This window comes from Aquarana catesbeiana, linkage group LG06 (assembly GCF_042186555.1).
Source record: "Aquarana catesbeiana isolate 2022-GZ linkage group LG06, ASM4218655v1, whole genome shotgun sequence".
In the NCBI taxonomy this organism is placed as follows: domain Eukaryota; kingdom Metazoa; phylum Chordata; class Amphibia; order Anura; family Ranidae; genus Aquarana; species Aquarana catesbeiana.
This window is the reverse complement of record NC_133329.1, coordinates 275,237,304-275,254,156: the sequence shown is the minus strand read 5'-3', so window position 1 is coordinate 275,254,156 and position 16,853 is coordinate 275,237,304. Positions and strand designations below refer to the sequence as shown.

General features: G+C 38.2%; 1 protein-coding gene across 4 annotated transcripts in view; it reads right to left on the bottom strand.

Moving 5' to 3' along the window:
* Positions 1-4,176: 4,176 nt before the first annotated feature.
* Positions 4,177-16,853, bottom strand: part of ADAM23 (ADAM metallopeptidase domain 23) — a 339,892-nt gene continuing 327,215 nt past the window's right edge. For all 4 annotated transcript variants that reach the window (XM_073633382.1, XM_073633385.1, XM_073633383.1 and 1 more), the window contains exon 26: positions 4,177-12,260. In XM_073633382.1, the coding sequence (XP_073489483.1) occupies positions 12,215-12,260 (46 nt within the window). In that variant the 3' untranslated portion in view covers positions 4,177-12,214. The remainder of the gene's footprint in view (positions 12,261-16,853) is intronic.

Sequence of the window (16,853 nt, the reverse complement as noted above, 5' to 3'; positions counted from 1 at the left end):
GATTCAGCTTCCTACTGCGCATTTGCAGCCAGTCTGCCCTGCTGTCATATCTGCCTGTTGTCAGCTATTCTGTCTCCTGGCATTTCTCCAGTGAAACTTCAGCTACTACCGAAGCAGACTACTGGACTGATCGGAGGCACTCTTACCTCGCTGTGCTTTCCCGGTTACCGTTCTATTATCAGTAATCTCTGAGCCGGAGCTGTACGAGAGGCCTTCCTCTGAACATCAGAATCACTAACCAGGTACGTGACAAAATGGAAATCAGAGCTATTCTGGAGATTTGTTATAACATGGCTCTAGAATACAGGATCGTGTTGGTTGCTCATTGCCCTGGTCCAGTTAGCTGTGATCTGGCAGACAGAGATTACAGTAATTGCTGGTTGCAGAGCTGGGCCTCCAAGTGAGTCAAGAGAGCCTTTATGAGCATTTCAGACTTCCCATCCATAGAATTTTTGAACGAAGGATCATATTCAATTGGAAAAGGGATATTTGTGTAAGACTGAGATGGCAGGTCTACAACCAGAACAAACCACTTTTTTGTGAATTCTTTTTTCCACTGGATAGAAGCTCAGCAATGATTTTCAAAGAGGTAAAAATATTTTCTGGATTGACCAAATAAACATAAATTGTATTTGTTTATGAACTGAGAATGTCTGTTTAGATTTAGCAAGTCTCTTTGCACCCAAAGGGGCATGGTGAGATGAGGGAGATTCAAGTGACTTTTGTGCACAGCAGAAGTGAGCATATCAACATTGGCAAGAATATTGTGTAAAGTAACATCAGGTGCATAGAAACCTGTGGATGAGAAATCTTCTAGGGCGGACATATTGAGATCCAACTCATGTAGAGATGGTGAAGCTGGAGAAGGCACTATCACTATCCTTTCAAAAGTGTTAAATCGGTGATGCTTTTAAAAAATGCATACAGTAAGGGATCAAACTAAAAAAGTGATGGAAAACCAATGCTTATCCCTTTAAAAGGGTCATTGATAGAAAATGTCCACTGAAAGTGTCACAACACAAATATTGTGCAATCCAGTGCTTCCATGTGTGTCACACCACCAAGTACTTCAGCCTCTTACCGGATATCAATGCTCTGTAGGTTATAAGAAATCAGCAGCATTTGTTTTAATAGTTGTCAGTACCTCAGCTCTTACAGCCTGCTCAGCACAATTAGATTTAAAAGCTGGTAATCTCAGATAACACAGGGAGGAAGAGAGGCAAGCCAGATTGTATAAAATCCCTAAAACCAATATACTTTATTTCAAAAGAAAGGCACTCACAATGTAGGTTAGAGAGATCAAGTGTATCTCACCATGTCAATGTCAATTGGCAGGCTTGATGACGTCACAGGCCAGGCCCCGTCCAATGCATTTTATCACAGAGAGGATGTTGTCAGGGGACAGGAGCAACATTTTCACGTTTACACATTCACTATTCTAAATACCATTAACAGACTGAGCAATATAAAAATGGCATATAATACAGACACTCAGGCATAGTAGAGTAAAACAAAACCAAAAGGACCGTAATAGAGTTAGCACTATTTGGTAAGATTGACAAACCACAGGAGACATGTCCACAACTGGGTATCATGCACAATGATACATGACTGTCTACCCAATGAAACCAAATGTTTCAAACTTTCTTTGCACTACTTCTGTGCTCGTAGGTACGTTTTTCAAGGGTGAGAGACTTTTTTCCAGCCAATCACCAAATGATGGTGGAGTTTTTTGCCACCCATCTTCTCACAATACCTTTTTAGAAGCAAATAGTGTTTTTCGGTTTCAGTTTCCACAGTGTGAAAATTTGAAGCATATTGGAAATTATAGTCTCAACAATGATGATAGATACAGATGAATAATGACTTTTTTAAAACATACTCTTAGTGCTTGTTCAGAATATGAAAACTATTTAGCATGCATGATATCTGTACTGGTTAATTTTAAAGTACATTAGTCCCAACAGAAATATGGGCGATTGCTATTTTCTGAAATCACTATTACTAGCCTATCTTTAGTTTTAATTGTTCTAAGTCAGAGGCCTTTAACAAGCATACTAAAATGTCAGAGAAAAAAAGTGGTGATGGGATAAAATTTGTCAGGTTTTTACATCTTCCATTGAGGGGACTTCTTTCAATTACTGTGTGGTCACCACAAGAGAAAGTGAGTAGAATCTCTCTAATGGATGTACTGAATGCAGAAATGTTTTTTAGTGTTTTAGTAATGTTAGTATACCTTATGGTATCTCAGTTTCAGAATATTGCCTTCATATCCTATGTGGACACTAGAACAAGAACTGAAGGTTAATATTTCCAAGAAGAACACAGACAGCAACAACAATCTGACAAAGGGGTCTCATCCTCCCCCAATTCAACCTAAGTTAAAAAAATATATAATTTTTTATTGGAGTTCAATTTGATAGTTACAAGCTCTTCACAATTCCACTGATGTAAACCAGCCAGCCATCGAATGTGGTAGGGATGACTCTTGCTTATATTATTTACCATATTCTAAAAAAGAATGCCTGCTCCTTGACAGGCTAGTTTGAAATAGAGTGTTTTACTGAGTTTTTTTTTCTATTCAAGTAGAATTACATTGCAGTTCTATGGCTTAATATAATTACTATAGTCCATATTTGAAAGATATTAAATGTGTCAGAGGGTTGTCATTATCTCCTGTATGTTGCTTATAACATTAAGCATTTTATTTGAAGTGGGCAAATTAGAGGACATTAAGGAGTTGATTTACCAAAGGCAAATAGACTGTGTACTTTGCAAAGTGCAGTTTCTTTCTGCAAGTGCAGTTGTTCCAGAGCTTAGTACATAAGGTAAGGTTTCACTTTGCAAAGAGTACCCAATCATGTGCAAGGGGAAAAAAACTGCATTTTTGCTTGCATGTGATTGGATGATGGAAGTCAGCAGAGCTTCTGCTCATTTACTAAGCAACTGCACTGCATCTGGAACAACTGCACATGCAGAGTGCAACTGCACTAGGAAAAGTGCGCAGTCTTTTAGCTTTTAGTAAATCAACCCCTCACAGTCTATGCCCTGAAGAAAAACAAAAAAGTGCTGGAAACCCATTAAGTGATGGTAGCGGCTCCACAAGTCAAACCATAGTAACACACACGGATTAGCCAGCCATTAGCGGGCTTCCACATAGGAGGCTAGTGTTGATGATGTGTCATGTGCTTTTTTGTCATTGTGTCTTCTCTGCTGCTTTACAGGCAAATGACTGCTGCTTGGAATACCCATGTTTATCCATCTCCATGCTATGTATGATTGATAAATGACACTGCTGTTGCTCTATGGTAAATGTCTATGGCTTGGTCTACCCATGTTTACACATCTCCATGCTATGTATTATTGATAAATGACACTGCTATTTCTCTATGGTAAATGCTCTAATATCCTTAAACATGTCTATATTTGTGGTGGTTGATTCTCCCCTTCTTTTCCATTTAGTGATCAAATAATCAATTGTCATTTATGACTTTGGTCTATGTCTGTGGCTGGTCTGGTTTGCTGACAATTTCTTCTTCCATTGAAGTGTCTGTTATCAGTTCCTAATTCCCCGCAGTTTAACTAAAGCAGTAAGAAGATTCAAGAAGAACTATGCTCCACTCTGGAAAAACTTCAAGCAAACCAACATTTTCAAAATCATTTCTTATGAAATCTGATTCCCACGGTCTTTTCCCTCTAGTATGCTCTCTTTATTCTCCCTTCTCACATTAGTGTCCTCTGTCTTCAAATTCTCCTTACTTTACCACTCCTCTCCACCCCACAGCTTATCACCCTCACTTCTATTCTCTCCCTATTACTGCACTCATCACCTCCTGAAAATAATGAACCCACATGAACACCTAAACATCAGGACAGTGAGGTACAGAATGTGCGCTCATCCTGTTTCCATCTTACTTTTCTCACCCTCCTCCCGCTCCCATCTTACTTTCCTCACCCTCCTCCTTCTCCTAATCTCTGGGGAGATTTCTCCTAATCCTGGACCTCCATTCTCTAACTCCAACTCCTACATCTGGCACCCTTCATCCCCTGGCAACAACTGCAATCCACTCAGTTTAATTTGTATACTCCCGCTACCAAAAACCAGCCCCCCCCTCATCTCATGTGCCCCCTGGAATACCACGTAGTAAGCTCACCTTTTTATCTCCTGTTCCTTTAACTTACTTGCCATTACTGATAATTGGCTTCAATAATCTCGATCATGGTGGCCTCCACTGGACTAACTCACCCAGACCTAAGGCAGACAGAAAGGAGGTGTAGTTGGAGCACCTTTTAAGTCCTCCTTATCCCCCCCTATCCCATTCTCTTTTGAGAACAACTGTACAAACCTGTTTCCTTCAATTTCTCTGAAGACTGCAGTGATTAATCAGCCTCCTGGATTTGTATCACACTTTTTTGATGACTTCTCTGCCTGGTTACTCTACTTTCTCTCCTCTGAAATATCCATGATCATTCTTGGTGACTTTAACATCCCTGTTAATGTTAGCAGTCTAGCTATATCTCAGCTTCTCAACTTAACCTCATCTTTTGACCTAATACAATCAACACGCACTTTCACTCACTCTGATGGTAACACCCTTGCCTTTGTAATTTCCTATCTCTGCAACCTAACCAACACACCAATTCCTCTCTCTGCTCACAACCTCATCCTTGTCTTCAACCACCTATCCCTCTAAGCATAAAATAATTACCCATAGACATATTCGCCAGTTTAACCCTTCACTTTTCTTTTCTATTACTGACCACCTCTATTGCAAAATCTCACCCCCTGTCCTGTCCTAACCTGGCCACCTCTGCCTACAACAATTTTCTCTCTCACAAGAATTAAGAGGATGCCAGGACTGACAGAGAATGTGTATGTGAAGGAAAGATCTGCTTTTGATGATTACAAAGGTGTGTTTGCCAGCCAGCACATAGGATGTACTGTAAAGATGACAGTACTGTGTTCCAGAAGCCTACCTAAAAACAATGTTTACACTGATTGTGTTCTTATATGGCAGTACGTAAGCTAAATAACTAATCACAAACTTAAATAAAAAACACAATTTAATTTATCTACTAATTATTTTCAAAATGCAAATGTCTAAGCATCTGACATAGCATGAATGTTCTACCAGTTTTTTCCTCTTCAGTAACACTCATAACATAGAACAATTATAAATAACGACCATTTTTTCTAAATTGAAGGTTTAAATCGCATACAAACTTTAACAGGGTTCATAAGCAATGCGTATGTAAAAGGCTAAGCCCCCTATAATTGCTCTGTACCAAATACTGGAAGACAGTACCATTCTCTAGTTTGTATTAAAAGGAGTTGGTTGTTCTGTACATGCTCTTCTTTGGTAGGGTGACAAAGCAGATGAGACTGAGAAAGCACATCACTGTGTAACGAGTAAACAAAAAACATACCAGAAGCCAAAGAAATTGTTAAATCATACCCAGTTTTTCATTGAAGCTTGTTAGTAGATGATCACACTTGCAAATAAGCATTAACAGTGAAAGCAACATTGAAATCAAACTGTGCATTTAAAACTAAGATACATATTTCCCTCAAAATATTACATTGCATTGGAGACAACAGTAATTAAAAATAAATTCCAATACAATGATCTCCCAATAAAAACAAATTCAAGTATTTTTCAAATTTTTAGGTACTTGTGCAATTTATAATGTTGCATAGTAAAGAAAAAACATAAACAAATCATATTACAAAGAGTCTCAACATGCACCTAAAGAAAGTTAAAAAAGTAGACAGTTCTCATACAGAAGACTTAAGTTATTACTGAGGAGTCGTGCAGAATGTGTTTTATATATGATGTTTTAAATTGTCACTGCAAAGCACTTAGAATAATTTAGGAGCGGTTTTATCTCGAGTTGGTAAAGCCTACAGTATTAATTCTTTGGGTGTAACTTACTAAAGTGAAGGCAACCTGTTTTATGCTGCAAATCATATGCACGTGAATAGATATTCAAAACAAACTTAGGTTCACTTCACTTTAGTAAATGACCTAATAAATGTGTTGAGGAACCATGAAAAGCTATGTTAGAAATTAAGAGAATTACTGTTATTTTATTGTTTGAATTTACTGCAGAAATCTAAAAGCTTTTAGAAACAATTACCAGCTGAACAGATTTGTGTGATAATCAAGAGATTGGGAAAATGTTGTACTTATTACAATAGCACACCACTAGGTCTAGTTTCAATACCTTTAAAGAGACCTTGTCACCAACCTAAAAAATGTAGGTAAAAGCACTGAAATCTCTTATTTTAAATGCTTACTTGTAGTGTTTATTCTTTCTATAAATTATGTTTTATTCACTTTCAATGTACCTTCAAACATACTAATGATTTTGACTACTCCAGAAAGAGTCAAATCCCTAGCACAGCCCTTCCTTGCACATAATAGAGGCTAATTACTATCTGTTGCCTCCATCCCTACTCTCCTATATAAACTTTTATGTAGCTGCCAGGGGAGGAGCAAAAAGGAATTCTATAGAGTGGCGTTTGAGTGAAAGCTCTGAGTCTGCTGGGATTGCTGACATCACATCCAAGATGGAAGCACCCAATAGCAGCCTCAGGTCTTTTGGATGTCTACACAGAGGGAGGTTTTTACAGGTACATAACAAGCAAAAAAAATACATTAACTGGCATACAATTGTATTGATGTTGAAGTGAATGGTCTTGTGACAGGGTCTCTGTAACTATCTAAACCATATGTGCTTTTCCAAATAAAAGTACACAATTCTGCACCATCTTTTTATAAACGTGCATAGGAAATAAGCTGAAAGAGGAAATGCACTTCCCCTATAGAATATGTATTATGAATTATCTATATAAATTATCTATATAAATGCTTTAAACCGTATATTTTTCCTAAAATGTTATCTTGAGATTTAAGACTGTCAATGTAATTCACAGTAGAAGTTAACTTTTTTTTTATATGACCGCACATATTAGTATTTTCTTTTTTTATTTGTGACTAGATGACAGCAATGTAATGGAGTTTATTAAAACTGAAAAGTCATATAGTCTACTACATAAATAGAGTCCATTTCCAGACCTAAGAGAAACCCCATGTAGTAACGTGTAAAATTAACAGTGTCAATGTTTAGGAGTAACAAGATAGATCATGTGAAATCCTATTAGGTATGTAATGTTTGGAAGTTTTAAGAATTTTTGAAATCAGTATTGACTGCACAACATGAATGTTGACTCCTCACTATCTTACCGGTATCTCAGATACATCTACATTCTTTCGTAACTCATTAGGGACAGAAAAGTAAAATCTTTTCAACTTCAATCACACATTGCAAGTCTACCGAATGCATTTCTAGATACACCACTGAAAACCAAATCAGATATTTGATTGTATTTCACCTTAGTAAAAATCATCCTGAAATGCTACGCTATGAGTAAAACATAACATATTTCTATAGAACTAGAAATATCTCCTTTAAGAGTCTAAAAAGATTGCTATAGATTTACATTCACTGCTGTCATATTATGAGCAGTTGCAATGAACATTTTGATTTTATATTCAATAAATACTGTAGTACATATTGAATAAGGTCTGGTATTTAAAAGTAATCATTTGGTATTCCAGCAATGGTACTGACATCTTAATAACCTTGTCTCTCATATAGTTGAAACTAGAAATTGATACTTTATTGGATAGATATTATATTTCCTATGGGTTTTCAAACATAGTGTAAAGTTGAATGCATTGCCTTAAAAGTATTTCTGTTGAAGGCTATTGTAATGTGTAGGATATAAAAATATGTAAAAATGATTAAAAAAAATGTGTAAAAAAAATACATTGTATTTACATATTGTAATGACAATGAGCTGTGTAAAGTGAAATAGCCCAAAGCAAAGTATCTGTTTTTTCTCTTTTTACTGATATGGCATCAGAAAACTGCAATGAGGTTGATTGTTATGGGTTTTTTCACTTTCTGCATCTTTTGGAACTCCAATTTAACACAATCCCAATATCAGTTTCATTTTTGTGACAGCCCAAACTATGTAGAAAGATTTAAGGGAGAATGTCACCTAGGCTTTCATTGTGAGCTAATCTATGATTAAGCACCTACAGCAAAAGACCCATCAATACCGTTCATCTGTCACAAGGGTGAAGGTTATACTAATTGTTCTATCCGGAAGAAAGCAAAGTCTCTCAAAGAAACAAGTAGGTCTTCATTTTAAAGAAACCAAAGGGTTAAGAAATATGGGTGGGGAAAGCATTGATTAAATAAATGGAGTGAAAGCAAATCTTTGCAAGACACTTTTTTAGGTCAAAAAGGGAGTTAATTTACCTATCATTATAATGTAATAAACTGTCATGTTGAGTACATTATAAGACACAGATGTATCCTTGAATCAATCAGAATCAATCCATGGAGTACACATGCTACTGTCTTAAAACAAGGGCATGAAATTAACACGTTTTCAGTTAAGAGCAAGTGCTTTCTAGAAAGTTATTAGGTTATCAATACCACCATTCACACGCAAGTACTTATTGCACATCATTATTCCTTACTTTCGAGTATGTACACAAGTGATGGAAATACCAAATGCACAGAGTAGTTATTTAATAATTGTGTAGGGTGTGAAGATTATAGTACCTCAAACAAATTATTTAAAATGTTATGTATGTGCCTGATTAGGCCTAGTTAGCTCCATTTTGCTAACAAATTCAAATTAGAAAAGTTGTCGTCAGTTGCCACTAAATACCTAAAGGTGACTATTGTGTTCTACAATGACATTACCCAGCATCTCTGTTGCCTGGTGCCCCTGGAAAAAAGTTATTATGGAGCATCTCAGCATTTATTTAAAAATAAAAAGGTTTGTTGCATTATGACTAAAGACTTCTAAATGTGAGCTTTACAAACTCAATTATTTTACACCTTAAAAATATTTATCTATACATCTAGCTTAGGAATAGGTATCAGGAGAAAATTTAAAAATGGCATAAACATCTTACTTACATATAAGGTTTTCAGACAATATGTCTGGTTTTATGATGCAACAATGATGTAGTGAAATGCATTAAATGTAATTATACAATGATTTTCCAGTCATTTCTATATATATATATATATATATATATATATATATATATATATATATATATATACAGTCAAACCACCAATTTGGGTATTACAAAAGAAAAACTTGTGTAAAACACGGTATTGCTCAAACATAATTAATATAGTAAAATGCATGGAACTTGTTGCAAATCCCTACATTAGTCTACATTTGTCAATAGATACATATCATACATATTACATAGGTTGGACTTGATGGACTTGTGTCTTTTTTCAACCTCACCTACTATGATACTACAAAATCCAGTCAAGCATAGCATTATCCAGCATTGAGAGTTCAGTAGTCCAGTGAATTATAATGAAAGTATGCTACAGATTTGTTGGGAAGTTGTATACTACTGCTCTTTGCCTCAAGTTATTTTACAGGTTCTCCAGGAAAAAAAAAGTTATATTCTTTCCTTGGACATATGAATTTTCAAAGATTTATTGATTTACAGCCTTCTCTTATATGAGAGAGATGAGGGCAATTTGTGCAGAATCTGAAGCTACCTGGTTGTTAGGTATTTGTTAATCAGTTTGATGATTGGTGACTTTCCAAACAGCCTTCTATGGGACCAAAGACCATTTATTTTCAGATTAGGTGACTTTTCAAACTGCCTTTGGCTCATCCTTGAATGATAAGGAGCTGAGACATCTAACTCAGTAAAAAGTCCTCCTTTGTGATTAAGTGAAAGGAGTTTAACTCTTTCTGGAGAAACGCTTTCAGAAAAGCTGAGAAAAAATAAAAGTTGTTCTTAAAGGGAATCTGTGACTAAATAAAACATGAAGCATAATGTAGTTGGCAGTTCTGGGTGCCTGGATGTGTTTTCTGATTTCTTGGCTAGCAACCTGGAACCACATCAAAAAGGGGTTCTGTAATGGGGAAAGAATGAACAGCTCCCTTGGTCTTTTGACTCAGGATTGTGCTCTTTTTGGCCCTACTTCCCCTGTGAGTCACAGGAGTGCACTTAGTTCTGTACTCCTGTGACCCATATTCAGTTAACAGCAGGCTAAAATCTGCTATCGGCTGACGTCACTCCGCCGGTCCAGACTCTGGAGAGATCCTGGCTAATTTCATGATCCACCCAGATGCCTAATGAACACCTGGATCAGTCCTCTCAGCACACCACTAAGAGCCTGAGCCACCTACTTCTGCCCCTTCCACAGCTTAGTACTCCAGTGAGCACTGGAGGGGCAGAACAGAGAGCCGGTGACATAGTCACCGGCTCTCTGCTCAAAAAAGATTGAGAACTGGATGATCAGTGGTCTTTAATGGCTCAGTTCTCCATCTTAAAGGTGGCGGGGGACAGATGCAGCACCGGACTGATGCTGTGACTATATAGTTGAGTATGATTGCTTGTTTTTTCTTAAATCCCTCAGTTCTCTTTTAACAAATCCACCCATTATATTAATGGGTCTTTATGAGGGATGGAGGAAGGAGAGGACCAGGCAAAGTGTAGGGTCATTGTTTCCTCATTGACGCGTCCTGCTTTTTTGGGTCTCAGGGCATTCTAGGACAAATTACAAAGGGCATGAAGGAAAGTAGAAAAGCAAGCTACACTATGTAAGTATCAATTTCATATGATCATTGACTCACTTTGAAGTAAATATATCCTAATTCTATGTAACTACATCTGAGACTATACATAGAAATGGTATGGTGTATTACACAGCAAAAATATTACAAATTAATGCATTTCATGGCATAAAATCAGTAAATAAGGACTATATCAAATAAAAGGCTAATGTACTAAAAATGGAAAAGCTTACAAAAGAAAAAAGTGTAAATCAGTGGATTGACTGTATCATTCGCGTCATACACCTACATTACCGCATTAAATAATACGATTATGCAAAGAATTACATATTTACATGCATGTGGGAGACAATCAAGTGATAACAGAAATGTGCATATGAGCTTGGCACTTTTGTGATTAATTTGAATGAATAGTTATATTTCTGGTTTCATACATTATGTACAAAATTTCCATGACAGAAAAAAATGGAGCTTAATCATATTTAGAATTATTACATATATATTAATTTACAGTATATTTTCATAAAGGTGTATTTTTTGGTTTCAAGCATACAAACCTTAGTCTATCCGTGTTGTGCCAAAATTTCCTGCATGTACATGCTTAGTCTTCTTTATTAAGGTATGCAAGCCCAACGTGCCAACCCTACATGCTAGAAAAAAGAGAGGGGGCAAATGTGTGTATGAGTGTGCATGTATATTTTTTTCTTTTTCATGTATGTGATATATATAACATATATGACATACATACAGTATATACATATATAAATATATGCATATATATATATATATATATATATATATATATATATATATATATATATATATATATATATATATACGTAGTTTAATATATAATTTTACATACAAATAAAGCTTTTGTCATCCGAAAATCTTTCAATACATTATATTTAAAGTCCTATTTTCATATTTACATGTCCTTAGTATTTTGCTTTTTATTTGTATGACTTCATGTCCACTCTGTCAGTGCAGAGAAATCATGGCTTAGATTTTGAGAAATGTTTTTTGTGGATTAAAAGCCTGCAAAGCATGTAATAAAGTAATTCTTCCATGTTCCACGATGATGTCACCATTTTCCACATTGGTTGAACATGGTTGGTTCAGTAGCTACATCTATGGTATGTTTAATTTTGTATGTCTGCTTAGTGCTATGCCATGCAACATTGCTCTTTTCTTCAGTAAAAAAAAAATAAATAAAAATCATGCCTTGGTTTTTCTTTAGTGTTCTTTGAGAATAATTAATCATGCTTAAGTTCGATGAAGCATACTGAGCGCCAACCAGTGAGATAGAAGTGGTTTTCATTTTTGAACCTTATATTTCCAGAAAAACTATTGCACCTTTGTTTGTAATGTTATATAGTAGGCTGATTTGGAGTTCAAAAGAGATATATCAATGAGCAGGCCTTTACATTCTGAGAAAAAAAGCCAATGAGGATATTGTCAAAATATTAAAGGCTCAATTTTGGTACACATGGATAAGATGGAGTGACGATTCCCCGTAAATGTGACATTGGAGTCCTTGACCAATGGGTGTAGGAAGACAATATCCAAGTTGCCTCATATTCCAGACTGAGATGGGTCGTATCTTCTCTTTTTGACATTTCTTCCAGGACGTATCAAAAGAAGGAGAGAAATAAGGCAGAGAATCATTAGGGGTGTTTAATAAACACAAAATGAACAAATAATGGTTGTGTTTATGGCAGAGAATGCAGATCACCATGAGGTAGTGTTGCACAAAACTCTGTACTACAATCAGAACTTCATAGTCACTTATGACACCAATAGAAATTATGTAATAATGCAGTGCTTGTGTTCAGATATACTTTATGTGTGCTGCATATCAGATGTCAGTGATGACACTACAGCATTGACACTATAGTGATTAGAATACAGTACCATTTGGTGAGTGCCCCTCTACCATGCAATCCTGCCATTCTTTATACAGAAACAATGAAAGGAGAATGGACTCATCCAATAGTTAGTAAAGAATTTCCAGCCATGTGTATAGCAATTTTGTTAAAATGGTAAGTGAGTTGAATAGTGATGCCCATTCTCCTTATGCAGCATATGTTACTAAAATAGAGCATAACAATACAGTGCAACAACAAACACTGGGTGCAACCTCCCCATAATCTGGCTTTATGTGGGGCATCAAGCAGTAGGGCTCATGCATTCAATCTGGATACACTAGGCATATGCACCACTACCGCCCTCAGGTTAGCATGCAAAAACACAGAACAGTAGTTTCAGAAAATGCATATGCAGACGTTTTCTGTGAGAAACTTGTGAAAAGTTCTGTTGGTTTAACAAAAAAGTGATCTTCAATACATTTTCCACAAGATAAAAGCAGGCAGTTTTCACAAATTTATAAGCAATGTTAAAACAGCTCAAAGTTACACGGGTCCATAACCCTAATATAATCAACACAGCACAAAACTGTATGTAAGTGAATAATACAGATTTTACATTGACACCATATTTAAAAAGCAACTCACTGGACTATCCCAAAAAAAAACCAAACATAATTCTGTTTTATACTGTAGTACATTGTGTATACATTGATTATATTTTTAGAAATGCTAACACAAACTGATACTGTGGTGGCAAATGAAGCCACTAAAAAGCTACAAGGAAACTACTGCTATGCTTTGATAGCAGGAGCCATGGTACATATCAGCAATCTTCGAGTAGTAACATGTTATCTTAATGTTTGTATGTTTTATTATTGGGATACACTTTGTGAGCTGTGTGCACATTAATATGTTAGTACTTTCACTTTATTTTACATCTGTTAGCATGATAGCCAAATCTATTACACTTTTGCCTAAGAAGCAAATTTATACTTTTACTAAAACCTAAAGCAAATCTTTGATTTGCCCATTGAGGGCAAAGTAACAGTTGATGACCCACCCATCTGCTACTGATACTCACCCCCCCCCCCCTTTGCACTGGAGCCCTTAGAAAAGCTTTGTGTAAGCTCCAGGTTGGACCTTCTTCATACCTCACAAATTTGGACTTTCATAAAGAGGGACAGCCAGGAGAAGTGATAATGTGGTGCATGCTCTGTGGCAAAAGCTTGGTGTGGTTACATAGCACTAAATATTTGTTATTGTTTAAAGGGGTATGGTTTAATACAGTCTGAGTCTACACACAGTATACGCCGCACACGTTTGACCTAGTCTTGTACTACTATTGAACGATTTACAGTAGTAACCAGCAACTGTTGAAACAACAAACACTTTGGTGAGAAGTATGTAATGCACAGCACAACATAAAAATTACAGGGATTAGGATTATGTAACAGTGCCTGTTTCATTGCTGGTCAATTGAAGGGAGGAAAATGTCCTGTCATGGGTAGTCAGTGGAAGAAAGAAAAGTGTCATTAATCAGTAGGAGAAAAACAAAATGCCCTTCTGTTGGTGATTGGTGGGAGGACAATACCTGGAATTATTGTTCAGTGGAAGGAAAAAAGCCCCAACATTAGTGGGGGGAAATGGCTCTGTCAGTGAGAATAAAGAAAATTCTGCGGCATTAGTGGGAGGAAAATGTCTTGTGGTAATGATCGGTGGCAGGTAAATAGTCCAATTTCATTGGTCAGTGGGAAAAGTCTTCATTAGTCACTTGGACAAAAATGTTCTGCATCACTGGTTTAAGGGAGAAAACTGCCTCATGTCATTGGTCAGTGGGAGGAAAATTCCTGCCATTATTAGGCAGTGGGAAAATATTGTCCGATATGAGGAAGAGGAAACATGACTCTTGAAAGGTAAAAATGTTCCAGCGTCAGTGGTGGTCAGCTGCCCTTTCTTAACATTTAGACCCCATATCAGTCAACACCTCTGATCAGACCCCTTTAGTCTACTTTTTAGACCCATGAATAGCCTCTCTTCAGACCCCAGATCAGCCACCCTATATCTAGTTTCTTCCTGTTTTTCAATGTAAATTAAAAGTTATTTTACATGTAAAAATTTAAGGTGTACGGTTACCTGGGCTGCTGTTAGAAATCACGGAGCCCCGTACAGCCTACCTGCTGGTGCAGGGTTAAAGCAGGTGGTGGTGGGGAGGACAAAAACAGACTCCTAATGTCTCAGTTTTGAGACAGAGTAAGGTAATGAAGACATAGATTCCTCCATCTCCTTCTCTACAGCCTAAACTGCACAGATGAATGAATAGGAAGTGCTTAGAGGCCTCCTGTTCATTGACAAACAGAAGAAAAGTCAACACAGTTTACTGTGCTTTAGTGATGAAAGAACACAATAGCGATCAGTACTGTTCGCTCACTGTATTCCTCCAGGAAAGGAAGGGGCCAGTAAATATGACATATTTACCGCCCCCCCGCTCTCCATCCTGAAATGACCCCCCTGTGTGCCCTCAGCAGCTGCAGGTGGGAGAGACTGGAGAGGAGAGAAGCCAGCAGTGCTGCAAGGGAAAGGGTACACAGGGGGGCCTGGACAGCAGGGGGGTGGGTGTGATCAGAGCAGTGAAAGGGGGTGGGGTGCAGATACCAATTCTCCTTCAGCACAGCCATAGGGAGGGAGAGGAGGAGAAGCTGGCAGCGCTACAGGGTGAGTCCAAGAGGATTGGTGTCAGCAATAAGGCAGTACAGCTGGCTCTCCTATTAATAAGGTGCCAATCCCCCCCTTTTGAACTAATGGGGCCTTGGCCCGATACAGGAGGGCCAGCTGTACTGTCTTAACAGTACAGCTGGCCCTGACTGTCGCTCATTAGGGATGAGCTTCGAGTTCGAGTCAAACTCATGCTCGAACGGCGAACAATTTGGGGTGCTCGCGGCAAATTCGAAAGCCACTGAACACCCTTTAAAAGTCTATGGGAGAAATAAAAAGTGCTAATTTTAAAGGCTTATATGCATGATATTTTCATAAAAAAGTGTTTGGGGACCTGGGTCCTGCCCCAGGGGACATGAATCAATGCAAAAAAGTTTTAAAAACGGACGTTTTTTCGGGAGCAGTGATTTTAATAATGCTTAAAGTGAAACAATAAAAGTGTAATATTCCTTTAAATTTCGTACCTGGGGGGTGTCTATAGTATGCCTGTAAAGGGGCGCATGTTTCCCCTGTTTAGAACAGTCTGACAACAAAATGACATTTCAAAGGAAAAAAAGTCATTTAAAACTACTTGTGGCTATTAATGAATTGTCGGTCCGACAATACACATAAAAGTTAATTGATAAAAACTGCATGGGATTTCCCCACAGGGGAACCCCGAACCAAAATTTAAAAAAAAATGGTGTGGGGGTCCCCCTCAAAATCTATGGATTTTAAGGGGAACCCCAAGCCAAAATTTTTAAAAAAATGGCGTGGGGTCCCCCCAAAAATCCATACCAGACCCTTATCCGAGCACGCAACCTGGCAGGCCGCAGGAAAAGAGGGGGGAGAGAGAGCGGCCCCCCTCCTGAACCGTACCAGGCCACATGCCCTCAACATTGGGAGGGTGCTTTGGGGTAGCCCCCCAAAGCACCTTGTCCCCATGTTGATACGGACAAGAGCCTCATCCCCACAACCCTTGCCCGGTGGTTGTGGGGGGCTGTGGGTGGGGGGCTTATCGGAATCTGGAAGCCCCCTTTAACAAGGGGACCGCCAGATCCCAGCCCCCCCTGTGTGAAATGGTAAGGGGGTACAAAAGTACCCCTACCATTTCACAAAAAAACTGTCAAAAATGTTAAAAATGACAAGAGACAGTTTTTGACTATTCCTTTATTTAAAGTCTTCTTTTTTCCATCTTCTTTCTTCTATCTTCTTTCTTCCTTCGGTTTCTTCCTCCATCTTCTTCTTCTTCTGGTTCTTCTGGTTCTTCCTCCGGTGTTCTCATCCGGCATCTTCCTCTGCGGCGTCTTCTTCCCTTCTTCTTCTCGGGGCACTCCCCATCCATGATGGGAGGCTCCCGCTGTGTGACGCTTCTCACCTCCTGACAGTTCTTAAATAATGGAGGGCGGGGCCACCCAGTAACCCTGCCCCCCTCTGATGCACGGGGACTTCCCTGTGGCATTCCCCGTGACATCAGAGGGGGCGGGTCAGCCGTTACGTAACAGGTGACCCCGCCCCCTCTGACGTCACGGGGTATGCCACAGGGAAGTCCCCGTCAAGTCCCCGTGCATCAGAGGGGGGCGGGGTCACCGGGTGGCCCCGCTCTCCATTATTTAAGAACCATCAGAAGACGAGAAGCGTCACACAGCGGGAGC